Source organism: Rutidosis leptorrhynchoides, chromosome 3 (genome assembly GCF_046630445.1).
Source record: "Rutidosis leptorrhynchoides isolate AG116_Rl617_1_P2 chromosome 3, CSIRO_AGI_Rlap_v1, whole genome shotgun sequence".
NCBI classification, from domain to species: Eukaryota; Viridiplantae; Streptophyta; class Magnoliopsida; order Asterales; family Asteraceae; genus Rutidosis; species Rutidosis leptorrhynchoides.
The window spans coordinates 581,712,324-581,739,795 of NC_092335.1; the positions used below are offsets into that span (position 1 = coordinate 581,712,324).

Genomic DNA, 27,472 nt, shown 5'->3' on the forward strand with positions numbered 1-27,472 from the left:
ATACTTTATTGGCAAAGGTAAAAGTGGTATCAAAGATACACTGAAACCTGAACTTCAAGAGCTCTTCAACAAAGCAGTAAAGTTTGGGAATGCACCGGTAGTGAATGTAGAAGAAGTTCTTTCACAAAAGCCTAAAGGTAAGAAATCTACTGGTGAAGGCCCACACAGAAGAGATCCCATCATTCTACCTCCTCAGATTCCAGTATGCGACCCTGCTGAAGTGCCCTACTTGTTTCCTGAAGCCTGGGCAGCCCTCAAAGTTAAAGAAGAAGAGCTATCTGAAGATTAACAAGATAAAGACAAAGATAAAGACAGATAGCCTTCTAGTGCTCAATTTATATCTTTTGATTATTTCATATTTCATTATGATGTTTTGTAATTATTGTATATACTCTGTTGTAATGAAAATGAAATGAGTTTATCTTCAAAATCATATCAAGTTATAAGATATAGATAACTCAGCAAAAGATCCCAAAACAAACTTAAAAGGGATAAATTTACTGCCTATTTTTATTCGGTCCCTTAGTGCTGGCTTTAGTGTTTTCTCTTAATATCATAGGTTTTGTCATCATCAAATAGGGGGAGATTGTTGAGTCCCCAAAATAATTAAGGATTTAATTATGACAAAACTGTAATTTATTTGCACTAAAATGTCATATGCAGCCAGCACAAGTTTGTTTATGTATAGACAGCAGATATTGTTGTGTCGAGTGTTTAGTTTGCTGCTTAGTCTACCAGCACAAGGTAGACAGTGTTCTTCAATCAGCACAGGATGTATACTCAGCAATTCAATAATATCAAGTGACTCAGCAATGAAGAACCAGCATAGCTGGAATGCAGCTTAGTACACATGACATCTATGCTCCATTACAAGCATAGTAGTTTCCTGAGTGGTCTACATCATTTGTACTATTCAACAGAAGTCAAAGACAAAGTTGAACAGGAAAGGACAAGCTTCGGCGGCTGACAAGTGACCTTACAAGACCACGTGGGAATGCAGAAGTTTAACGCATGTGCAGACATGTGCTATACTTTGTCAATGCCTAGGGAACACAACATTCTATTTGTTTAAACAAATAGTGGTGCCAAACCGAACTGGGTTGTTCCTGCAAATAGCTACCAAATAGGAAAGAGGAGAGCACGTTCTCTGTTGCAGTTGTCCCCACAAGTACAGACATCTTATGTACCAGTGGACAATGGAACAATTACACGGATAAAAGGACTACTATAAATTGTTATATCCACTATTGTAACAACTAGTGGTGAGGATTTTATTATTTAGAGTCCAAAACGTGTAATAGCTTTAAGTTTATCCTCATAGCTATATTAGGTAAATCTGTATCAACCAACTATCATTCAACTAAGGATAGTTGTAATTCTTTGTGATTTAATCAATAAATAATAACCGTTGAAAAATTACCTTTGACTCTATTTAAATTCATGCTTGAATACTAAATTGCGTTTAACTGTAAGTTAATTAAAAGAAATTGTATTCACCCCCCTCTACAATACTCCTGTTGTTTATCAAGGGACCAACATGTTGAGATTTAGCTTAGTTGTGGAGATATAATTGATTAATAACTATCTCCAAGACTTTATAGATAGAGTTCTCAGTGTGAGGTTAAGTGTCCTTGCCTAGTGTAAAAACTCGTTCTCTTAACTTTGAAATCATCTTTTCCCCTTTTGTATCTAGGTTTTTGTACAACATTTGATCAATATACACATTAAACATGAAGAATCTTTGTGTTATTCATTTCCGCACTAAATACTATTTAATTCTTTTGTTTGAACGCCAAACGTAATTTATCGCAGTTCTCGCAGACCGGTCACACGGTCCAGATGAGAGAAGAAAATCACAAAAATCGTTGGGCTGAGATTGAAATCGTGACTCTCGTTTCATGTTGCATGTCTTTCAACCACTATACAATTATCGTGAGACAAGTGATTTCTACTTTTGGAATCTACGATATATATTAAAGTTTTCTCGAATGAATCTCAATTTTCACGGAGGATGGTTTAAGCATTATTTCTACTAAGTTTGGACGCCCTATGATGCTGGATTCGTATACAAGTACCATGTGTGTTGACTGTTGACGCATGGGGTCGACCAAACATTGATCGAGCGATGATTGAATTGTCAGGTGAAACTGAACTAAAGGGAAATATTAAAGTTGGCACACCAAATAAAGATGGTGTTTTTCCAATAATGGATATTGTTTCTGTTGAATATGAGTGGAAGCCGCCGAGATGCTCGTATTGTAAGGTCTTTTGCCCTAATAATGTCCAATTTCCAAAAGTGATTAGAGTTGAACCTGTAAAGCTTCGTAACGTGACAGACGATGGATTTACCATGGTGGCCAAGAAACAAGCTGCAAAGGTTGTAAATCGTGTGAAGGTCAAGGGGATGAACACGGCCAAAAAAAAAAATATTTTGTTTATTAGTCTAAACAGAAAACTGTTGCGGCTAGAATTGAAATAGGTCATACATGAACTAATGAGGATGGTCAAGTTGGAACGAGTAAGGTAAATAGTTTAAAGATTATAATTCGTTTTGAGCACTAAATAAGGAGTATAATCTTGAGGATGAGCAGAGTGAGAGCCTGGTGAAGGAGAAATTGTCATGTTCATTGCTGAAAAAGATGCTTCTAAGGTTTCGGCCCCGTTTGGTATGAAATTCAGATGGTTGTAAGGTCCTAGTCATGTTATAGTTGTGTCTTTGTTTCGTGGTTGTGCTAGTCCTGTGTTTGGCGTGTAGGGTCTAGTTTGTTTTTTGTGATTGTTTATGAGGTCGCAAGGTGCGGTTATGCTCGTTGCTCCTTTCTTGTATTTTTATATAGTTATTTTATAAATAAAAATATTTACCGGATTAAACCTTTTAAAAAGAACAAAGAAAAAAGATGATAACGATATCATATTAGGGAAAGTGATTATTTACTAACTAAAAATTTATTCATATACAATTAAAATTGTATTACACCTCTATATAACTATCTTTGGTAACATATGGAGAGCCAATGTGCTCGTTCATATGAGAGTTTCCTCGCTTACTAAAAAAAAAATACTTTTAGATAATTTTAGTGAAATAACAACTGATAAATTATACTAAGTATGAAAAATAATTATCTTGGGTGGATAATGAGATTCCAGCTTATACACCTGTGGAGGAATCCCAGGCATCACCTTTGTCATCTTCGGTCACAATTTTGCAGCACTCTAATAATTCATTTTTCGTTTATTTCACCAGACCAATAATTGATTTTAAGGAATAAATAAATAAGTTTTTTTTTTTTTTAAGGCAACACATATTAAATAGGAAACAACTGTACAAAGAGGGGTATGCCTACAACAGAACAGCAACACCCCATGTTCTCTAAGCTAAACTGTACCTGCTTAGTATTGGTTAGGCTTGTAAGGTTACTACGTTAGCATCCTAATTTGTTTAGCAAATTTCGTGTTTGTTTACAACAAGAGATGAAGAAAAAACTGTATGCTCTTTCGTTTCTTGTCTCCTTTCGAGATTAAGATTTGTTATAAACATTTTATTTTTCTGCTAATAAAGACAGTTGAAGAATTTTAAATAAAAAAATAATGAGATGCACGAGTTTATTAATAAAATTCCGTATTTTAAATCTATTACTTTCTTTTTTTTATTTTTACTAATCAGTTACTATTTCATAAGTGGGATCATGGCACGTGATGATGACATCCGATGACACCAAGTCATTGCTTTATCACTGCCATACTTTTGTTTTACTTTTGGAATTAAATTTTTAAAAGGTAACTTTGTTAAAACTTACTAGTGTAATATACGCTTAATGTACAAGGGTGGTTGTAAAAATTTCAAATACTATTAAAGCCTCCGTTCACATACGATTCAAATACTACTTGTATAATATAGCATTGATGTTTCTTTTTCAGTTAACTCTAATGTCCTCACTAATCACCACGATCAATAATACAGGCTACCAATAAAAGTTACTCTATCGTCTCAATTTAATTGGTTTGTTTTTTTTTGTTTTTTTTGGATATCTCAATTTAATAGTCTATTTCTAAAAATAGATTAGAATAATAAGATAAATCTTTTTTATACTCTTGATTTATGCATGTAAAAGAAAAAAGTAGGTAAAAAAGGTAAAGGAAAAAAACAAAAAAGTGAAGAAAAAAGTACAAATTGATGATAACATTTCTTAAACTGTATTTTTTGTTGGAACTATTAAATTGAGACGAAAAGAGTAAACTTCATTGACTCGAATGCACAAGACTTAATCAATTTTATTGTAACAAATACTCCGTAACAAACTTTTTCCCCAACTACCCTAAAATACCTGTATAATTTGATTACGGGTCTATTTGGAAACACCTTACAATTCATCTCATAAATGATTGCATAAATGCTAGTAGTAGTGATTATTACTCTATTCGTCCCGGTATAATTGTTTACTAGTACACAATGCCCGTGCTTTGCACGTACATGGTTTGGTTTTGTGTATGTCTCGGGTGTTTTGTGGTGGTTGTAACAACAACCTCGTTTATAAAAAAAGGGCTGTACTAAAACTAATGGGTCCTTATATTGTAATGTTTGTAGTGGATGTAGTAATAGTAAATATCAATATTTAGTCACATGGAAGTGCATACTAAAATGCATAACATAGAACTGCTATGAATACAAAACTCACCGAAGGAAACCACTGATAATTATAAATGTTACAACTATATTATACATGAATTGTTACAATGTAGTGGATAAAATTGGGGACAAAAATGCTTAATACACCAATTATATTAAATCATACTTGCTGCTGGAAACACATATTAGCGTAATCTCTGTTGTGGTCCTTGGGTGATGACTCTGAAAGCGTAACCTGCAGCATCTGTAAATAGTTAGTAAGAGGCATGAACGCCGTGTGCTGTCGGTTTGTCAATAGCAATATTAGGCCTTTTGATGAATGTCAAGTGTTCAAATATATATCAATCACAATACTAACGATCCCGCTAAATTTTTTTCGGGAACCTTAGTAAGTTAGAAGGCCAAAAAGGGTGGTAAATAGGAATCACGCAATAAAGTATCCCACACTATCAGTTATGTCCCAGCTGAACTAACCTGTTAACGAATGGACAATGTTGACTCGAGTTTCATAGGCTGTGTTTTCAATTCCTAAGACAAACAGGTTACCCTTATTACCGTCTCGATACCCTGTTTTTAATTGTGAACATCTTGTGAGTATGAACCCAACATAAGACATAAAAGGTGTAGAAATGTTTGAATTTACCTTCAATTGCTCATTCAAGAATGTCATTTCCAGAGTACCTCGACATGTCGCAGGGTGTTTAACAGGTGTGCCTAAAACACAATGGAAAATCCTAATTAGATTTGTGAACTACACATAATTCAGGTAGTCCACAGTTAACATTGAATATATAATTTAAAAAACATATGTGTTAGAGATGATTGGTTGAGAGTTACCGTTACAATGTTTGGTTGAGGTTGAAGAACGTTTCTTTGTTAACAACGTTTCATGTGTGGCCCTTCAATCACTCATCGGTGTCATCGATCATGACTATTTTAAGACCATCTGAGGTTGTGACACGTGAGAATGCGACATACAGTTGACCGTGGCTAAAAACTGGTTTAGGGAGGTAGAGGCCGACCAAATTAAGTGACTGGCCCTGGCTTTTGTTTATTGTCATAGCGTAACACGGTCTGACTGGGAATTGGATTCGCTGCATAACAAATGGCCACTTTGATTGTCCAGAGGTGAGTACAATTATGTGGATTATTACTGTTGTACCTATATGTGATCCGGTAATGATGCGAGCCTGGATGACAAACTTTTGAAACGCGGTTATGATCAGTCGTGTACCATTACATAGCCCGCCACTTGGGTGTAGATTCCGTAACAACATTATTGGCTGCCCTATTTTTAATTTTAATTTGTGAGGAGGCACACCAGAAAAATCGAGCTTGTTTAAATATTCCACCGGATATGATTGTTGCTGTTCGATGCAGTCGGTGGAGCCTTTGCAGATTTCGTACGAGCTTTTGAATGTCATCGTTTCACCTAGTAGTTTCTTAAACATGTGCTTGTTAATCGCATCTGCGTCATCATTTCTGGGGGTCAATATTGCCCTTTCTCGCAAATAGTCTTCATCGTCCTGCCTCAAATGGAATTCTGGGAATATGGTATCAACAATTGTTTCAATTGGGTTTATTCCGTGTTTTACAATGAATTCTTCGGGAATCTTTATCCACGATGGTTCATCATCTCCATCTTTAGATGATGCAGGCACGTTACCATCCCCCACATCTAGAACCTATTTATTGAATGCGCATTTTCGACTATCTATTTGGCCATCTAAAGTGTATTCGTTGACCCTCATAATGCGTGAGAGTGTATGTAGGTGACAGAATTTCCACAATTCTGATCTATTGATGCATGCGTTAACTACCTCTTGCCTTTTACCTTTTGGACTGACTGGGAGGATTTGTCTAAAGTCCCCACCTAGCAAAATTGGCATACCACCAAATAACTTATCTCTATTTGCCTCATTTTTAGAACCCAAAATATCTCTTAGAGTTTTATCCAATGCTTCAAAGGCGTATCTTTGAGTCATAGGAGTTTCGTCCCAGATTATTAGTCTTGCTTCATGCATTAGGGCAGCCAAATGTGTTTTCTGTTTTATACCGCAGGTACTATTTTCCATGAGCTCAAGTGGGATAACAAATCGGATGTGTGCAGTACGGCCCCCGGGTAGTAACAATGAAGCGATTCCTGCATTTTTCCGTTGTTATGTATTGTTAAGGCAGTCTAAACAACACACCAACGTATTATTTGTATGATGTTTGTAGAATGAAAAAATGATATAATAAAAGAGGCTCTAAGCTGGTTTTAGACATACTGATTCCTGTTTTTTTTTTTTTTTTAAAAGTCCTACAAATAATTCCAGGGAAATTTTTTTAAAAAAAATAGTATATGATATAATAAAAGAGGCTGTATGGTGGTTTTAAACATACTGATTCAAGATAGTTTTTAAAAAACAGCCACAAATAATGTTGGGGAAAAATTTTAAAAAAAATTAGATAAAAAAAAGAAAAATACCTGATGATGTGATAATACTAAAAACGAACATATATTTCATAGCATTATCCCTCAAGAAAGACAAGCTTTTAGTTGCAATTATTCTATTTACAAGTGATATTCGTTAAATAATAAAAGGTGAAGACAAAAGACAGATTCGACGAATTTAAGACGCAAACGACCAAAAATCTAAAAAGTACAAAGTACAATCAAAATGGTTCAAATTATTGGTGAGAAACGTCTCAAAATTACAAGAGTACAAGCCGAAAAACGCAAAATACAAGATATTAAATTGTACGCAAGGACGTTCAAAAATTCGGAACCGGGGCCAGAGTCAACTCTCAACGCTCGACGCAACAAACTAAAAATTACAAGTCAAGTATGCACATAAATATAATATAATATTTAAATAATTCTTAAAATTATTTATATATTATATTTATTTATTAAACCGTCGGCAAAGAAGCAAACAAAAGTACATGAGCTGGAAAAAGTGGCCATGCGATCGCATGGCCTGAAGGCCTAAATCCCATGCGATCGCATGGTGAATAGTTTCTGGTGACATCCTATAAATTTCGCAGTTTTGGTTGATCTTAAACACATCTTTTTCTCTATCTCTCTCACGTATACATACATACATACATACATATATATATATATATATATATATATATATATATATATATATATATATATATATATATATATATATATATATATATATATATTATAATTTTAATTTTAATTTTAATTTTAAATTCTAATAATAAGGGTATGTTAGCGAATGTTGTAAGGGTGTAAGTCGAAATTCTGTCCGTGTAACGCTACGCTAGTTTTAATCATTGTAAGTTATGTTCAACCTTTTTAAATTAATGTCTAGTAGCTAAGTTATTATTATGCTTATTTAAGCCGAAGTAATCGTGATGTTGGGCTAAAATATTAAGACGGGGTAATTGGGCTTTGTACCATAATTGGGGTTTGGACAAAAGAACAACACTTGTGAAAATTAGACTATGGGCTATTAATGGGCTTTATATTTGTTTAATTAAATGATAGTTTGTTAATTTAATATAAAGATTTACAATTGAACGTACCTATAAATAACCATATACACTCGATCGGACACGATGGGCGGGATATTTATAAGTACTAATAATCGTTCATTTAACCGGACACGGGAATGAATTAATAGTTAATGGACTTATTAAAACAGGGGTGAATTATATACAAGGACACTTGGTGTAATTATAGATTAAGTCCCTAATTAGTTGGAATATTTGACTTCGAATATAAGGATAATTTGACGAGGACACTCGCACTTTATATTTATGACTGATGGACTGTTATGGACAAAAACCAGACGGACATATTGAATAATCCAGGACAAGGTACAATTAACCCATGGTAATAAACTAAAATTAACACGTCAAACATCATGATTACGGAAGTTTAAATAAGCATAATTTATATATTTCATATTTAATTGCACTTTTAATTATCGCACTTTAATTTATTGTCATTTTATTTATCGTACCTTTTAATTATCACAAATTTTATTTTATCGCACTTTTATTTATCGCAATTTCATTATCGTTATTTACTTTACGCTTTAATTTAAGTTGTATTTATTTTTAATATTTTACATTAGGTTTTAACTGCGACTAAAGTTTTAAAATCGACAAACCGGTCATTAAACGGTAAAAACCCCCTTTTATAATAATAATACTACTTATATATATTTTTGTATTTTTACAATTATAAGTTAAAAATATAGCGTTAAACTTGGCGAGTTCCCTGTGGACGAACTGGACTTACTAAAAACTACAATACTGTACGATTAGGTGCACTGCCTATAAGTGTTGTAGCAAGGTTTAGGTATATCCACTCTATAAATAAATAAATAACTTGTGTAAAATTGTATCGTATTTAATAGTATTTCCTAGTAAAAATTAATAGTATTTTATACCCCTTAGCTTTAACACCAAGTATTTTTGGCGCTGCTGCCGGGGAAACTAAAACGCCGGAAGCGAAACGCTATATATATAAAAAAAAATTATTAAGTTCTTTGTATAAAAATATACGTTTTAAATTTTAAAAAAAATACAAAAATATAAAAAAAAAACAAAATTTATATATTTTTAAGATATTGTTAAATATATAAGTTTTATAAAGTTTCTTTATTTTTAGTTTAATTTGTAAAAATATAAGTTTTATATAAATATATAAAACAGAAAAAAAAAATATAAAAACTCTCGGGCCCGAACACTGTTGCAGCCCAGAATTGTGGCCCAGAACCAAGAGTCATGCGATCGCATGGCTTGTATGAACAAAACTCATGCGACCGCATGATCAGCCCTGACACGCCAGGTTTGACCTGATAACAGCATTAATTACGGAGTATATTATTATTATTATTATTATTATTATTAATTAAAAGCCTAATTAGGGTTTAGTTTTTAATTATTTAGTTTAGTTATTTATTTAATTTGTATTTTTAGTTTAATTAGTTTTATTAATATAAAAATTAATAGTTTTATAAAATAAATAATATAAAAATAATATTTTTATAAAAATTGTACTTTTTACAACTTTAAGTTTATTTTTATATTTTGTTTCTTTTTATTTGTTTTAGCGTAATATTTGTATTTTTCGCTCGTATTTAGTTTTAAGTCATAGTTTTTGCTGTAGTTTTTTTTATTTCTAGATTTTTAGGCTTTGCCGTAAAATCCCTTAAGTACTTTTTCTTTAGACTAAGATTTAGGTGCTTTAGAATTTTGCGACGCCGTTTTAATATTTTAGTACCTTTTTAAGTAATTACCGTTTTGGATATAGTATTTCTTTTAAGCTTTAATACCTTTAGACGCAACTTTTAATTCTTAGTTTTTAGACTTTTAAGTTTCGACGCACTACGTTCTTTTTATTATTTTTCGACCTTTTATTTTTTGACGTTTTTCGACGCGCTCTTTTTCTTTCTTATTTCTCGACGCTCTAGTTTTTAGAACTTAGAATATTTTCTATTTCTTCTCTAAAATTTCTTTAAATTTCAACGAAAAATTATTTTAAGTGGTTAAATTGATAGACATCCAAAATTTTCTGCTTCGTAGTAATAGTTGGATTTGTTAGTGGCTGAGTTGTGAGCTTCCGATTTAAAGGGTTCTGGCTCCCTGCTACATCTTTTGGCTATTCGAAACGTGGGCAAAAGCAGAAAAGTCTATTAATTTGATAACTTATATAATTTTTATCTTTTTTTTTTAACTAATAGGATATTCAGTGAATGCACCGAGCAAAACGTTCACTACGTTTTGTACGTTCACCACCTGTAACTCGATCAAGACATCTAGACAATATTGTCGTCGTTGATTTTTCTTTAGAATCGTCATCCAGTCAACCAAGTACTCCAATTCAAATTTTCGATAATCCATTTTTTGAACCCGACCTCACAATTGAGAATCCGGAGGATATTCAGGGACAATTCAGAGATCCTGAACCACTAATCTTTCCTCTGGAACTACCAATCATTCAAACAGAGATTGTCGAGGAACAACCCATTAAATCAGAATACTCTAGTGATTCAGATTCAACAAATTCAATCATGGAAAATATGGAACCTCTAAGTATAGAAGACCGAATGCGAGCTAAACGCACTGGCCAAGGTCACGCAATTACTCAACCTGACATTAATGCGCCAGATTATGAAATCAAAGGACAAATTATACACATGGTAACTAATCAATGCCAATTTAGTGGTGCACCGAAGGAAGATCCAAATGAACATCTTCGTACCTTTAATAGGATCTGTACTTTATTCAAAATAAGAGAAGTGGAGGATGAACAGATATATCTCATATTATTTCCCTGGACTTTAAAGGGAGAAGCCAAAGATTGGTTGGAATCGTTACCTGAAGGGGCGATTGATACATGAGACGTTTTAGTTGAAAAATTTCTTAAACAATTCTTTTCGGCATCTAAAGCCGTGAGACTTCAAGGAGAAATTGTTACGTTCACGCAAAAGTTAAATGAAACTCTATATGAAGCGTGGACCAGATTTGGAAAGTTATTGAGAGGATGTCCGCAAAATGGTTTAGACACTTGTCAAATAGTACAAATATTCTACCAAGGATACGACATCACTACAAGAAAAGACATCGATATAGCAGCCGGTGGTTCCATTATGAAGAAAACCGCAACTGATGCTTACAAAATTATTGATAACACTGCTTCCCACTCACATGAGTGGCACCAAGAAAAAGATATGGTTAGATCATCTAAAGCAGCTAGAGCCGATTCTAGCCATGACTTTGATTCCATTTCTACAAAGATAGATGCTGTCGAGAGACGAATGGAAAAAATGACTAAAGATATTCACTCAATAAGAATTAGTTGTGAGCAGTGTGGAGGACCACATTTGACAAAAGATTGTCTCAGTATTGAACTAACAATGGAACAAAGAGAGAATGTTTCATACATAAACCAAAGGCTTGGAAATAATTATCAGAATAATTATCAACCACCAAGACCAATCTACAATCAAAATCAGAATTATAATCGAAATGTTCCATACAACAACCAACAAGGTCCAAGCAATCAACAAGTACCTAATAATACTTACAATCAGCAAAGACCTATTTTTCAAAATAAACCACCACAAACCGATGATAAAAAGCCAAATTTAGAAGACATGATGTCGAAGCTAGTTGAATCTCACACTCAATTTTTCACATCTCAGAAACAAACCAATGAACAAAATGCTCAAGCATTTAGAAATCAACAAGCTTCTATTCAAAATTTGGAACAAGAAGTAAGTAACCTAGCAAGGTTAATAGGTGAAAGAAAACCAGAAAGTCTACCTAGTGATACAAATGCTAACCCCCGGAATGAAACAGCTAAAGCCATTACCACAAGAAGTGGTATTACACTTAAACCACCTGAAATACCTGTAATTTCTGATGATTCTATTCCTACTACACAAGAACCACAGTCTGAGCAAGATAAGGAAACAGAACCGATAGTTGAAAAGGTTAATGAAGATAACACAGTTAAGGCAAAACCTTATGTTAAACCATACCAACCACCACTTTCTTACCCAAGTAAAATGAGAAAAGAGAGACTTGAAGCCGAGCAATCCAAATTCTTGGATATGTTTAAACAGATAAATGTCAATCTTCCTTTCATTGATGTGATTTCAGGAATGCCTAGATATGCTAAATTTCTGAAAGATCTAATCACAAATAGAAATAAAATGGAAGAACTCTCGGCTGTTACTATGAATGCCAATTGTTCTGCAGTGCTGTTGAATAAGATACCAGAAAAATTATCAGATCCAGGAAGTTTCACAATTCCATGTTTTCTAGGTAGTCTTAGTTCAATAGAAGCATTGGCAGATTTAGATGCTAGTATAAATTTAATGCCGTATTCACTATACGCTAAACTAGACCTTGGAGAATTGAAACCAACACGAATAAGCATACAACTAGCCGATCGATCAGTAAAATATCCTAGAGGGATAATGGAGAACATGCTAGTTAAAGTTGGTACTTTAGTATTTCCAGTAGATTTTGTTATTCTGGACATGGAAGAAGATTCTCGAGTTCCTCTCATATTAGGAAGACCATTCTTAAACACGGCCAAAGCAATAATAGACATGTTTGGTAAGAAACTGACCCTAAGTATAGAGGACGAGAGTGTTACCTTTTCTGTTGATAGAGTCATGCAACGACCGCAATCTGCAGATGATACATGCTATTATATTCAAACTATAGATTCACATGCAGAATTCTTAGAAGAATTTCCAGAATTACAAGGAACAGGGGAATGTTCTTTAGAAGAAGGAACTGAACCAATTGATGAAACTGAAATGTTAGCTACACTTATGGCTAATGGATATGAACCGACAACAGAAGAAATTCAAATGCTAAAAGAAGAAGACAGATATCGATATAAATCATCGATAGAAGAACCACCGACATTAGAGTTAAAGCCACTTCCAAACCATTTGGAATATGCTTATTTACATGGTGAATCTGAATTACATGTAATAATATCGTCTTCTCTTACTGAAAATGAAAAATTTCAACTCATTTCTGTACTAAAAGCTCATAAACCAGCTATTACATGGAAGATTCATGATATTAAAGGAATAAGTCCTTCGTGTTGCACACATAAAATCCTTAAGGAAGAAGGTCATAAAACGTATGTGCAACGCCAACGAAGACTAAATCCTAATATGCAAGATGTTGTTAAGAAAGAAATTATTAAACTGCTAGATACAGGTTTAATTTATCCAATTTCTGATAGTCCATAGGTAAGCCCAGTTCAATGCGTACCTAAGAAGGGTGGCATGACTGTCATCACAAATGAGAAAAATGAGCTTATTCCTACTAGGACTGTAACAGGATGGCGTGTTTGTATTTATTATAGAAAATTAAATGACGCCACCAGAAAAGATCACTTTCCCTTACCTTTCATTGATCAAATGTTGGAAAGATTAGCCGAAAATAGTTACTATTGTTTTCTTGATGGTTTTTTCGGATATTTTCAAATTCCAATAGCACCCGAGGACCAAGAGAAAACCACGTTCACGTGCCCTTATGGTACTTTTACTTATAAACGCATGCCATTTGGACTTTGCAACACCCCTGCAACCTTTCAAAGGTGCATGATGGCGATTTTTCACGACATGATAGAAGAATGCATGGAAGTTTTCATGGATGACTTTTCAGTCTTCGGTGATACATTTAAATCATGTCTAGTTAATCTTGAACGAATGCTTATTAGATGTGAACAATCAAATCTTGTTCTTAATTGAGAGAAATGCCATTTCATGGTTAAAGAAGGCATCGTTCTTGGACATAAAATTTCAAAAGAAGGAATTGAAGTGGATAGAGCTAAAGTAGATGTAATTGCTAAACTTCCACATCCCACCAATGTTAGAGGAGTTAGGAATTTTCTAGGGCATGCCAGTTTTTACCGACGTTTCATAAAAGATTTTTCTAAAATTGCCACTCCTATGAATAAACTCCTAGAAAAAGATGCACCATTCAGCTTTTCAGATGAATGCATCAAATCTTTTAATATTCTTAAAGAAAAACTCACTAATGCGCCGATCATGATAACTCCAAATTGGAATCTACTATTTGAACTCATGTGCGATGCAAGTGATTTTGCAATGGGAGCCGTTTTAGGACAAAGGATTGAAAAAAGATTTCAACCTATTTATTACGCTAGTAAGACGTTACAAGGAGCACAAACGAATTACACAACTACTAAAAAGAACTCCTTGCTATTGTCTTTGCTTTTGACAAATTTCGTTCATATCTCGTTCTAGCTAAAACGGTGGTCTATACTGACCATTCTGATCTTAGATACCTATTTTCAAAACAAGATGCCAAGCCACGATTAATCCGTTGGATCTTACTCTTACAAGAGTTCGATATTGTAATTCGAGATAAAAAGGGAGCAGAAAATCTCGCCGCTGATCATCTTTCTCGTCTTGAAAATCCTGAATTAGAAGTTCTAAATGAATCGGCCATACAAGACAACTTTCCTGATGAATATCTATTGAAGATAGATTATAGTGAAATTCCATGGTTTGCAGACTATGCAAACTACTTAGTATGTGGATTCCTTGAAAAAGGGTTGTCGTACCAAAAACGAAAGAAATTCTTTAGTGATATAAAACACTATTTCTGGGAAGATCCACATTTGTTTAAAAGTTGTCCCGATGGAATAATACACCGATGTGTATTCGGGGATGAAGCTAGTAAAATCTTAAACCATTGTCACACAGGACCAACATGAGGGCATTATGGGCCTCAACTCACAGCAAGAAAAGTTTACGATACTGGATTCTATTAGCCTACAATTTTCAAAGACGCACACCTTCTTTGCAAATCCTGTGATGCTTGTCAAAGGGTCGGAAAAATAAGTCAACGTGATGAAATGTCACAAAATGTCATTCAAGTATGTGAAGTATTTGACATTTGGGGTATTGACTTTATGGGTCCATTTCCAAAATCTCATAATAATCTCTACATTCTCGTTGCCATTGATTATGTATCTAAATGGGCAGAAGCACAAGCTCTCCCAACTAACGATGCACGAGTTGTAGTCAACTTTTTAAAACGTCTATTTGCTAGGTTTGGAACACCGAAAGCTTTAATAAGTGATCGGGGTACTCATTTTTGTAATAATCAACTTGAGAAAGTTCTCAAAAGATATGGAGTAACTCATAAAATCTCCACTGCTTATCATCCACAAACAATTGGACAAGTTGAAAATACCAACCGAGCATTAAAACGTATTCTAGAGAAAACCGTAGGATCAAATCTGAAGGAATGGTCCATGAAATTGGAGGATGCACTCTGGGCTTTTAGAACAACCTACAAAACTCCAATTGGAACCACACCTTTTAGACTCGTTTACGGAAAAGCATGTCATCTTCCAGTAGAAATTGAACACAAAGCATTTTGGGCTTTGAAGACATGTAATCTTGATTTACATGAAGCTGGACGTCTACGATTAAATCAATTAAATGAATTAGAAGAGTTAAGACATGAAGCATACGAAAATTCATTAATCTATAAGGAAAGAACGAAGAAATGGCATGATAAAAGAATCAGAAGTTCAAAAGAATTTAAAGAAGGAGACAGAGTTCTTCTTTCAATTCACGATTCAAGCTATTTCCTGGAAAATTAAAATCAAGATGGTCTGGACCATTCATAGTCAAAAGAGTTTTCCCGTACGGAACAATAGAGTTAATAAATTCAAATGGAATTGAATTTAAGGTTAATGGTCACAGAGTTAAACATTACATAGATAGTCCGATGGATGTTGAAGATGAAATTAATCACAATTTCGACACCACAGCTAACTAAGTGTGGGAAGGTTCGAATCTTTTTAGGGTAATATATATTTCTGTTAGAGTTAGATATTTTGTTTTCGTGTAGTTTCCGAGAATGGAATCCGAATGGTATTTCCCTAGCAGACCCTAAACAACTAGTCTTCTCCCCCCATTCTGAATTTTTATTTTTTTTAGGTTTTACGAGATGAAGAATTCCTTTGATCTGAACCATGGTCTAATGCTACACGCTTTGATCACTAAACGTAATAATGACACACTCCCGAGGACCTGGTGTCAGTAATAAGAAGCAGATATGATGAAGTAAGAAAAGAACTCAGAAAAGATCATCATAAGATACATTTTGGTAAAGAAAAATCAAAATCCGCAACAAAAAGAAGAGCACGACACCTTGAAAGATGTTACAAATGCGGAAAATGGTCACACGAAGGTAAATGTTCAAATAATCAAACATATTCAAATACCGAATTTGTTACTCTATGCAGAGAAGGACCATTCATATGTTTAGAAGAAAAGATATTGAAGATTCGAGGTTATGCATACGTAGCTATGGAGAACCAAATCACACGACTCTCCTATGAGTCGGCTAAAGCAGGTCTCTGAGAATTCTTTCTCACAGGTAAGTATGTACAGTTTTTATTTTTATTGCTTTTAACCTTTTGATAATAAACGCTGAATCGTTTGCTATAAAGTATTAAATTGGTATTCAATAAAATTAGGTATGCGTAACCGAAATTATTGATATCATACAAAAATTTATTACATCACTGCGAAATTTACCGTTTATTCTTAAGGTATAAATATCTTTAATCAATCAACCTAAAATATTTCAGAAATTCGTCAGGAGTAAAACAAGGTCGTTGAACCGAAATTACTTTACCGAAAAGAGGGGCGTATATTTTTGATAATATTTGATTGATTAAAGTGGGATAAAAGACCAAAAAGATTTTTAATTTTTATTTTTACTTTGTTTTTAAAATTAATATATTAATATTAAATTATTATTGTAAACTTTTTAAATCAATATATTTAAGTTTGTAAATATTTGAAAAATTTATGTTTTTAATATAAGTTTGTATGTATAAAAACAAAATTATAATATAAATTTGGTGTGAATTTTTAAAATTTTAATAATATGAATTTTTAATTTTATGCATTTTAAATTTAAGTTTGGTGTGAATTTAAAAACAAAAATTTACTTTATTTCACTAAGTTAAAAATATGATTTTTAAAATTCGTCGTGAGTTGAAAACTAGGTCATTGAACCGAAATTGCTTTACCCGAGGGAGGGACGAGAACTTTTATTATCATTATTTTTAATGTTATTGAATTAAAGTATGCCAAAAACATTTAAAAAACCCAAAAATCTTTGCTTTTAAAACTGCGCTTAAAAATGAAAAATTTTAAAATTTTGTCGAGGGACGGACTAGGACAACGATCCGAAACACCCTCACTCCTAAAAAGAAACAAATTTTTAAAATTTTATTAATTTATGTTTTATTAGTATAAGGTTTTTTTATATAAAAAAAATACCAGACCTCCATGCGATCGCATGGGGTTTGGCCTACAAATCCATGCGATCGCATGGAGGCCAATATCTGGCAAGGATCAAAAGCTCCAGCGAGCTGTTTTCTGTCTCCATATTTTACACACACACACACATATACGAAAACATACACATATTATCACCAAAAATCACCATTTTTCACCCAAATTTCTCGCTACAATCCGGTCTAATCATGAATTTGATAAGAAGTTTATCAAGAAGGGTAACTATTTCACCCCTAAACCTCTTTAAATTTGATTTTTAGTGTCCTTGAGCTATATTTTACCTAATTTGATTTTGTTAATTTCTAGTGTAATTAGAGTTAAATTGTTAGTATTTTATGCATGTATAACCTAGATTGATGCTATTTAACATGATTTGAAGCCAAAAACTTCAAAAATTTTAGGAATCTAGGGTTTGTGTTCTTGAGCAATTTGGGGCTTTTTGATATAAACAGGTTATGGCCGATTTTTGTCATGAATTATTGCTAAATTAAGTAATGTAACATGTTTAGGTAGCTAAATGATCCAAACTTTGATCCTAAACATGATTTTCGAGAATTAAAGTAGACTTTTTAGGTATAAAATTCATGAACTTGATTAAATTGATGTAAATGTCATTTGAAACTTGTTTAATTGCTAGTAATGGTTGTTTTAACATGATATTTGAGTTGAATGCTTATGAACTTTGTAAACATTTTCATATATGCTTATTTGATAAAGTGTAGAATTGTAAAAATTGTGAAAATGCGTATAAGTTTAATTTTGATTTAACATGTTATTGTAATTGTGTTAATTTGTTATTTTGCTAACACTAATGCATATTTGGATGCACAAATTTAGTGTTTAATGTGTTTTGCAGAGATTTACTAATATTGATGGTGCATCATCATCATCTAGACAACCTGCTCCAGAACCTGAACCAGAAATGCAATACGAGCCAAAACCCGAACAAGAACCACAACAGGAACAACAACATCAACCTGATCAACACGTACCTTATTATGATCCGTTATAATTTGTTGATGCCTTTATAGTATTTCCGATGCATCCGCCAGTAGAATACCCAACGATTCCTGAACACACGTTGCAACCTAATCTGAGATTCGATAGAAGCTGGATAGATTACCCGACATATCAAAGTAACAAATTCAAACTGATACCGAAAAATGTAGAAGTACCGAGGGTAATCGATTGAGAGCCTTTAGAAAGGGTCCAACTAGTTAACTCAGTTAGGGAGCATCTGATCCAAAGGTATGGCAGTTCTTCTTTTCACGATTGGGAACGTTTATTCACCATTCGTAGACCTGTATATAAGGAATGGTGCATTGAGCTTATGAGTACTATAGCGTTAAATGCAGATGTAGATAGATTAGATGATAAAAGTTTTCTTAGATTTATACTTGGCCGTAGGATGTACAGGATGTCCATGCTGGACATGGCCAGGGCTTTGCAGATATATACTCCTGGTGAATTACTACTACCCGATTGTATGAATTTGATTTATCGTGGCGAAAGGATAGATAGGAATTTTAACGCGAACGCCGTCTGGAGGCGTATGTCAGGTTATAATGTTTTTACACTGGGAGAAAAACACTCCTACTTACATATTAACAAAGCCGAGCTTCGTATAATTCATAGATTTTTGGCTAACTCGATTACACGGAGAGGTCACAATAAGGAGAAAATGACCTTACATGATTTATTTTACCTAAAGTATATTCGAGACCCAAGAGGCTTTGTTAATATCCCTTACTGTGTTGGTTTTTATTTATCTAAGATGGTGGAAGGAATACAGGAAGGGGGAATAATAGGAGGAGGTATTTTTGTTACTCTCATTGGAGAGTATTTGGGTGTAGATAGGGATCAAGGTGGTCCACTTATGGTATGTAGGGAACATGTTGAGCCTTTAGGATTGAGGGTCTATCAGGGTGGTAAGGTATTGAAAAGTAGACGCAATCAGGCAATACCATATGTTGGTAGTCATCCTTAGGTAGAGAGAGGTTCAAATGAGGAAATGGAGGAAGCGGATGACATTAGGGATGTCATTAGGGAGGCTATGACTGACGTCTACCAGCATGTAGATGAGGTGGAAATGACAAACGAGGATAGATTTGGTCGGATGGAGCAGTGGCAAGCCCGGAATGATTACGAGCATTCCAGGCAACGACAGCATGATAGATGGGACTATCATCAGCGTCAGATCATGAGCCGGCTGTCACCTCAGGATCACTACGTACCGACCCGACCCGCTTACTATCCTCCACACCAGCCTGAGATGAGACCACCATATACTCTCTACGACCCTAACCAGGCCTATCAGTACACCTATCACCAACCATGGAACTCGGACGACGACATGAACTGGAACCCCTATCCAGAGTGATATAGTTCCTGTTGGTGATTTCTATGATTTTTATCTTTTTATTATTTCTATTTATTTATGTTTGAACACATTATATTTTGATACTTTTATGTAAGTTTAATATTTTTATTATGTTGTACTAATATTTCATATTTGATTTGAAAGTGGGATTTTAAGTCCCATTTCAAATTACCATGCATGTTTATATTTGTATGTATGTATATTATCAATTGTATACAACAGGGTAAAACAGCGCATTTTCAAAGACTGGCATTAAATTCAGCAAAAGCTACTAATTTTGACGACAAAATGAAAAACAAATGTGATGTAACAACAAGACGGAATGAACAAATGATGTGCACCATTTATCATTCAACAAATAAACGCCAATATGTTTGGAAACTTTGGTATAATTTAATCATTTTTCTACGCTAATCACCCTCAATAATTTAAATTGTTACTGATTTCTTGCAAATGAGGGCATTGCAAGATCTTAAGTGTGGGAAGGGGTTAAATTCTTTCGAATTTTTAAATTTTTAACTTATACACTTGGTTACCATTAAAAATACTAATAACACAGTAGTTGTATTAGAATCTAGTGCTCTCTAATAATAAAGAACAGCCCTAGTCTTATATACTGACTACCCAATTCTAGTAAAAAAATTAAAATTTTTCAATTAAATGAACTCAAAATCATGTTTATACATATTTATGAACGATAAAACTAGGTGTTAAACACCGAAATTATTGTTACCTCGGAAAGGACATAAATTGAGAAACAACCAAAATGTTAGAATTCATTTAAAATGGAATAGAGGACAATAAAAAGGCAAAGAAAGGAAAATAAAAGCCAAATGTGAGAAAAATTTACCAAGTTATTTTGAACATATATCACATATTTTTGTACAAATAATTGAAAATACTTTTGTTTTGGACAATTTTATCAGTTTTACCCAATTTCTTATAATATATTTGAAAGAAAATATGGATCTACACGATGAATCAATTCCATCATTAAAAGGAAGTAAAGTCTTCCGAAAAAGAAACGCGCTTCTTGATTTTGGTCAGGAAGTTGTCGTCCAGACCAGTTGTAGAGTCTACGAAAAACTTTGAAAAGTTTTCTCGAAAATCAGCTGGAAATCCACGGACCTCGGCATCAAACAGGGTCGCCAAGTGGTCAGACTTATCTTAACCATGAGAGAATCTGTCTCATAAAATGGGGAGGGCACCGTGCAAATTAGCTTGATAAGACTAATGAATCAGATCCCCAGAAAGGATAATCTCCTTAAAAGATCAAAAATCAGCTTTTAAGACAGATATTACTCAATCCTTGAGATTGACTTTTAAAGATTGAGAATTACAAACTCATGGAATTCGATGATATCTAAACTCGAGCTTGAACGAGAAAATATTTTGATCAAAATTACAAACCGATTTGTTTTTTAAAAACCTATTTTCAATGCGTTCATTACCATTGAACGTAAAATCCCGAGAATTCACCTGGAATTCATTAGGTCACCTGAACCAAATCGGGTGTCAACCGTAAGAACGATGGTTGCATAGCATGGTCAAAGACAGGACCTTGTGCCAGACCGAAAAATCATAAGGGTGAGCTTTACTATTGCTCCTACCAAGGATAGTAATTGCATTCGACATGTTATAGACCATAATTAAAAGCATGTCAGGGGACATTGCCTCAACAGTTGCTTGTTCAACGCTTTCCTTACAATCGTACGGTAGTTTATCGAAAGGTAATATACGGAGCAAGTATACTGGACGTGTTGCTTTCCTAATACAAGGTTAGCAAGTGGGTGACACAAAACCATAAGTTTTGAGCTAAAATTTTCAAATCTGAAACCTACCAAACCCACAAAAACAATTTTGCAAACACCGGTGAAGGGTTATTCCGGAAAACTTATCTAGGGTAAAAGCTAGATTGAATTTTTAAAAGATCAAATATTTTCATAAAGATCTAATTTCCTTAAGGATCTAAATTTTCATAGTCATGTAGGACTGTAAACCACAACGTTACTATCATTGTTTATACCGCCGTATAGAAATCACTGATGTACAAAGTGTGAAGAATAAAAAAGTGATTCTAGTATTTTTATTTCAAGACTATATTGCTTGAGGACAAGCAACGCTCAAGTGTGGAAATATTTGATAATGCTAAAAATGAACATATATTTCATAGCATTATCCCTCAAGAACGACAAGCTTTTAGTTGCAATTGTTCTATTTACAAGTGATATTCGTTAAATAATAAAAGGTGAAGACAAAAGACAGATTCGACGAATTGAAGATGTAAACGACCAAAAAGCTAAAAAGTACAAAGTACAATCAAAGTGGTTCAAATTATTGGTGAGAAACGTCTCAAAATTACAAGAGTACAAGCCGAAAAATGCAAAATACAAGCTATTAAATTGTACGCAAGGACGTTCAAAAATCTGGAACCGGGACCAGAGTCAACTCTCAACGCTCGACGCAACGGACTAAAAATTACAAGTCAACTATGCACATAAATATAATATAATATTTAAATAATTCTTAAAATTATTTATATATTATATTTATTTATTAAACTGTCGGCAAAGAAGCAAACAAAAGTACATGAGCTGGAAAAAGTGGCCATGCGATCGCATGGCCTGAAGGCCTAAATCCCATGCGATCGCATGGTGAATAGTTTCTGGTGACATCCTATAAATTTCGCAGTTTTGGTTGATCTTAAACATATCTTTTTCTCTATCTCTCTCACGTATATATATATATATATATATATATATATATATATATATATATATATATATATATTATAATTTTAATTTTAATTTTAAATTCTAATAATAAGGGTATGTTAGCGAATGTTGTAAGGGTGTAAGTCGAAATTCTGTCCGTGTAACGCTATACTATTTTTAATCATTGTAAGTTATGTTCAACCTTTTTAAATTAATGTCTAGTAGCTAAGTTATTATTATGCTTATTTAAGCCGAAGTAATCGTGATGTTGGGCTAAAATATTAAGACGGGGTAATTGGGCTTTGTACCATAATTGGGGTTTGGACAAAAGAACAACACTTGTGAAAATTAGACTATGGGCTATTAATGGGCTGTATATTTGTTTAATTAAATGATAGTTTGTTAATTTAATATAAAGATTTATAATTGGACGTACCTATAAATAACCATATACACTCGATCGGACACGATGGGCGGGATATTTATAAGTACTAATAATCGTTCATTTAACTGGACACGGAAATGAATTAATAGTTAATGGACTTATTAAAACAGGGGTGAATTATATACAAGGATACTTGGTGTAATTATAGTTTAAGTCCCCAATTAGTTGGAATATTTGACTTCGGATATAAGGATAATTTGACGAGGACACTCGCACTTTATATTTATGACTGATGGACTGTTATGGACAAAAACCAGACGGACATATTGAATAATCCAGGACAAGGTACAATTAACCCAGGGTAATAAACTAAAATCAACACGTTAAACATCATGATTACGGAAGTTTAAATAAGCATAATTTATATATTTCATATTTAATTGCACTTTTAATTATCGCACTTTAATTTATTGTCATTTTATTTATCGTACCTTTTAATTATCACAAATTTTATTTTATCGCACTTTTATTTATCGCAATTTCATTATCGTTATTTACTTTACGCTTTAATTTAAGTTGTATTTATTTTTAATATTTTACATTAGGTTTTAACTGCGACTAAAGTTTTAAAATCGACAAACCGGTCATTAAACGGTAAAAACCCCCTTTTATAATAATAATACTACTTATATATATTTTTGTATTTTTACAATTATAAGTTAAAAATATAGCGTTAAACTTGGCGAGTTCCCTGCGGATGAACCGGACTTACTAAAAACTACACTACTGTACGATTAGGTGTACTGCCTATAAGTGTTGTAGCAAGGTTTAGGTATATCCACTCTATAAATAAATAAATAACTTGTGTAAAATTGTATCGTATTTAATAGTATTTCCTAGTAAAAATTAATAGTATTTTATACCCCTTAGCTTTAACACCATGATGCAACTGCTAGAACAATCATTTTCTCAGATCTGAGTTTTGTTAGAATAGTATTGTATAAAAAAGTCTTCCCAGTCCCGCCTGGGCCATATAAGAAATAGAGCCCGCCTTCCTGATTTGTTACAGCTTTGATTAGCCGTTCATATAGTGTGAGTTGTTCAGGGTTAAGAGACCTGAATAGGTTGTCATGCAAGGTCTTCATTTCCTTGATGTTGTAATTTAACTCTTCTCGGATCAAGCGATTGTCCAGTTGGGTTAGCAGAGATGGGTCAGGCTGTGGCAGAGTCAGGAAATCAGAGAGTGACTTCCCGTGTTTCCCTGTATTTCTACCAAACAGCAATTTTTAATCTGAGAATCGGTTAGGGTCAAATCTGGGAAGTTGAAGATTTGTCTTTTTTTATGAAGAATGTCGTCGGCTAAATCTTCCCAGTGTTGTTCGCATAGTGCTAGTGGGTTAGTTATGTTGCAAAAGAGTAACATGGTTACAAATAAATCGCGAAGTTGTGCACCTGAAGCCCAGAGTTTTGCTTCAGAAATAGCTTATGTCCATTCCTGATCATCGTGGAGTAAACCATATGCGAAGCAAGCGTCTTTGAATGTGGGGTGTAACGTGCTGTCAACTGTACGGAGTTCTTCAAATGAGCGTGGTCCCTTTACAATGTTTAATAACATTCTTAGATAGTAACGTTCACCTAACGCTGGATTAGAATAGACAATATGACCAATTGAGGGTCTCAGCTTTCTGGGCGCCCATTCTTTTGCATCATTATTCCAGACATACTATTTAGGGATCTTTGAGTATGTAAGGCTCCGTGCTTTTAGATCTTGTTTGTTAAGTTCAAACCATTGGGTGAACATGGTTTCTTTGATGCTTGGCCTTTGAAGCAGGGCCGAAAGATGTTGCGAATCATGTAGAGTGAGTGACTGTTGGTTTGGTAGATGATATGATAGCTTAATCACAGATGGCTTAGAGAAGTGGATGTCGTAAGAAAATAATCTCCAAGCAGCCTCACACGGAGATAAATAACGGCAATCCAAATAATTCTTGATTTCATCAACGTCAATAATTTTTTCCGGAATGTGTGCTGAGTTATGTGTGGGTAGTACGTTTTCCTGTATCACGATTGTAGCTCGGTCCGGTCCTTTATTTAAGTATTTGAATAAATACTTAATCGCGCGAGATCTATTGCACCACTCGACATTTATATGTGCGTTGTATCTGATCAACAGATATCTGTTGTAAGGAACGACAAAGCTATTGTCAAGTGTGCTTTTACCTTTAGTAACATTGACACCGTTGTTGCGACATCTGTAGTTAGCGTACCCGTCTTCATCGATTGTGGTTTCGGCATAATATGGCTTAGGGAAATGCTTTGAACATCGGTTATCAATCATACATGGGGCATCCTTGTGTTTACGACCGTAAGGGCCGTGTAACATGTACTCGGTGACAGCCTTGTATCCTTCGGGATCGTGTGCCTCGTTAGGAATTTCGGCCGATATGAGATCGTTGATGTCTTAGGGCGTCTTGCATTTGTATGCACGTGTCAACCAGATTAAGATATGGACATGCGGTAGCCCACGTTTTTGGAACTCAATAATATGTATACCTGCCAGTAGACAATTCATGGGTCATTATAGTAGCATATGTGTTATTACAAAGTTGGGACAATCATATTACAATAGGCATTACTTTCAAAATTTACAAATAATTATTTCAATCCAGTATGTTGTAGGCAAGGTGGACAATTTTAGGGATTATTTATCTCCAATGTTAGAACTTATGGTCACCCTTATACATGTGCAGGTTTTTAAATAATTTTTAAACTAATAAGTATGATTCAAGTATTATCTAATAACTGGAATTTTGACAAATACACAAAATATATGGACCTGCGAGTAGACAATTCAAGGGTCATTAACATAAATAACTTCTCATTTCCCGTTTCTTATTATTCATGTAAGTAGATTATAAAAAAACACGTATTTAATGAATCAACGGACATTTTCTTGAAGTCGTATTGCAGGAAAATTAAAGGTGATTTGGGAGGGCAAAAATTGCATAAAGTATAGGTTCTATGCTTCTTAAATGCTACTTCATTAAGTACTCTTCTTTAATTAGCTAATTTATTTATATTCATATATAAACATATATACATTTAATGGCATATACGTTAGGAAAAATTATATTATACAATAAAATAAATTTGATCATGGTGCAGGCAGTTTAGACGTGTGTAGTTATAGCATGTATCATCTACGGCAGAAAGAATCGGTTAACTACTCCAGTACCGTAGGTAAATAGGTAAAGAATTCGGAGGGTGTGGCTAACCTGTAAATCAGTTATGCACATGTTGATGCTAAAATTTGGGAATGATGTGTATATAATACCTGCTTCGCATGTCCCGAAGATGTTTCCTTTCATTATATCGTTCATGAGGTTGTCCAGCTTCTGCTTGAAGATTCTGGCTACAATTTCAGGACAGTCGGTTGCTCGTTGGCCCTCGATAAAGCATAACATACCTTCTATTTCAGGCCATTTAGGGTTAGAAGTGAAGGTGATGAATAAGTCTGGGTTATCGAATTCGCGACACAAAGCCATAGCATCTTGATAATTTTGAAGCATGTAGCGTGGACTGCCTGTATGAGACGATGGTAAAATTATTCGTTTTTTAATTGAAGCGGCTTTGGTGTTGCCCCTTGTTACAGCATCGCATACATTGTTGTATAGATCAGTGTGCAGCTCGTTTTAGTGATTTCTGAGATACTTTAGACGTTGTTCTTCGACTTCTGTATAAGCATCAACCAAATAGTGTTGGAATAACTGTCCACCCCTTAGGAGGGTTGTACCTTCGTTTTCCTGTTGCTGAATTCTGTAGCAGTAAAATTCTCGCATGGTGATGTAACCCCGCGAAGTTTTCCTTCTTCCACTGTTACAATGGTAGGGTATGTTTTCATGATACCCGATTTCACCGTATGGGAAGAGTAGTGGGTACTGTAACGCCATATATAATTGATGAAGCTCAGAGATTCTCTGGGGTGTGCAGTTATGTTGTTGTACAATAATATCATGTGTTGAATTACAGTGGCCAAAGTCGCTAGTGATAAGAGCTGCCACCTCACCAACGTTTGGTGCATTATACTGGCGGGAGTTTAATATTTTTGCAATCAATCGAAGTGCACAGTCGGCCGATCTATTGTTAATGGCCCAATCTCATGCCATACGAAATGCCTGTGTGACTGCACTAAATTGATCAAGCATTGCAATCAAGTTGTTAGTTAAGGTTTCGTCTACCATCTCTCTTGAATCACTACCTAAAAAAGCCGACATGCGGTTTGCAGCCTCATTTTGTGTGTCATAAAAGTATAGCTGCGCATACCTCAGTGAGCCTCCATCCTCCGGTAAGAGTGAACCAATCTTTTGATATGTATGACCGCTTATTCTAAATGTGTATGGGGTGCGGCCCCGGTTGATGATGTGGTCAATGCGTGCTCCGAAAGATGTGAATGAAAACATGCTGTTATAAACCCTTATTTTCTCTCGAAATCTTGCTGTTGATGTGTCA

General features: G+C 34.1%; 2 protein-coding genes across 2 annotated transcripts; both read right to left on the reverse strand.

Moving 5' to 3' along the window:
* Positions 1–5,532: 5,532 nt before the first annotated feature.
* On the reverse strand, positions 5,533–6,702 carry LOC139902138 (uncharacterized). Its single transcript, XM_071884791.1, has 2 exons — positions 6,448–6,702; positions 5,533–6,312 (listed from the first exon to the last, which is right to left on the reverse strand). The coding sequence occupies exons 1-2, from the start codon at positions 6,700–6,702 to the stop codon at positions 5,533–5,535; spliced, it is 1,035 nt and encodes a 344-aa protein (XP_071740892.1).
* A 17,193-nt stretch (positions 6,703–23,895) lies between these two features.
* On the reverse strand, positions 23,896–26,913 carry LOC139902139 (uncharacterized). The gene is made up of 5 exons (XM_071884792.1): positions 26,757–26,913; positions 26,298–26,546; positions 24,751–25,423; positions 24,416–24,557; positions 23,896–24,180 (listed from the first exon to the last, which is right to left on the reverse strand). Exons 1-5 carry the CDS (start codon positions 26,911–26,913, stop codon positions 23,896–23,898), a joined length of 1,506 nt encoding a protein of 501 aa, XP_071740893.1.
* Positions 26,914–27,472: the final 559 nt, after the last annotated feature.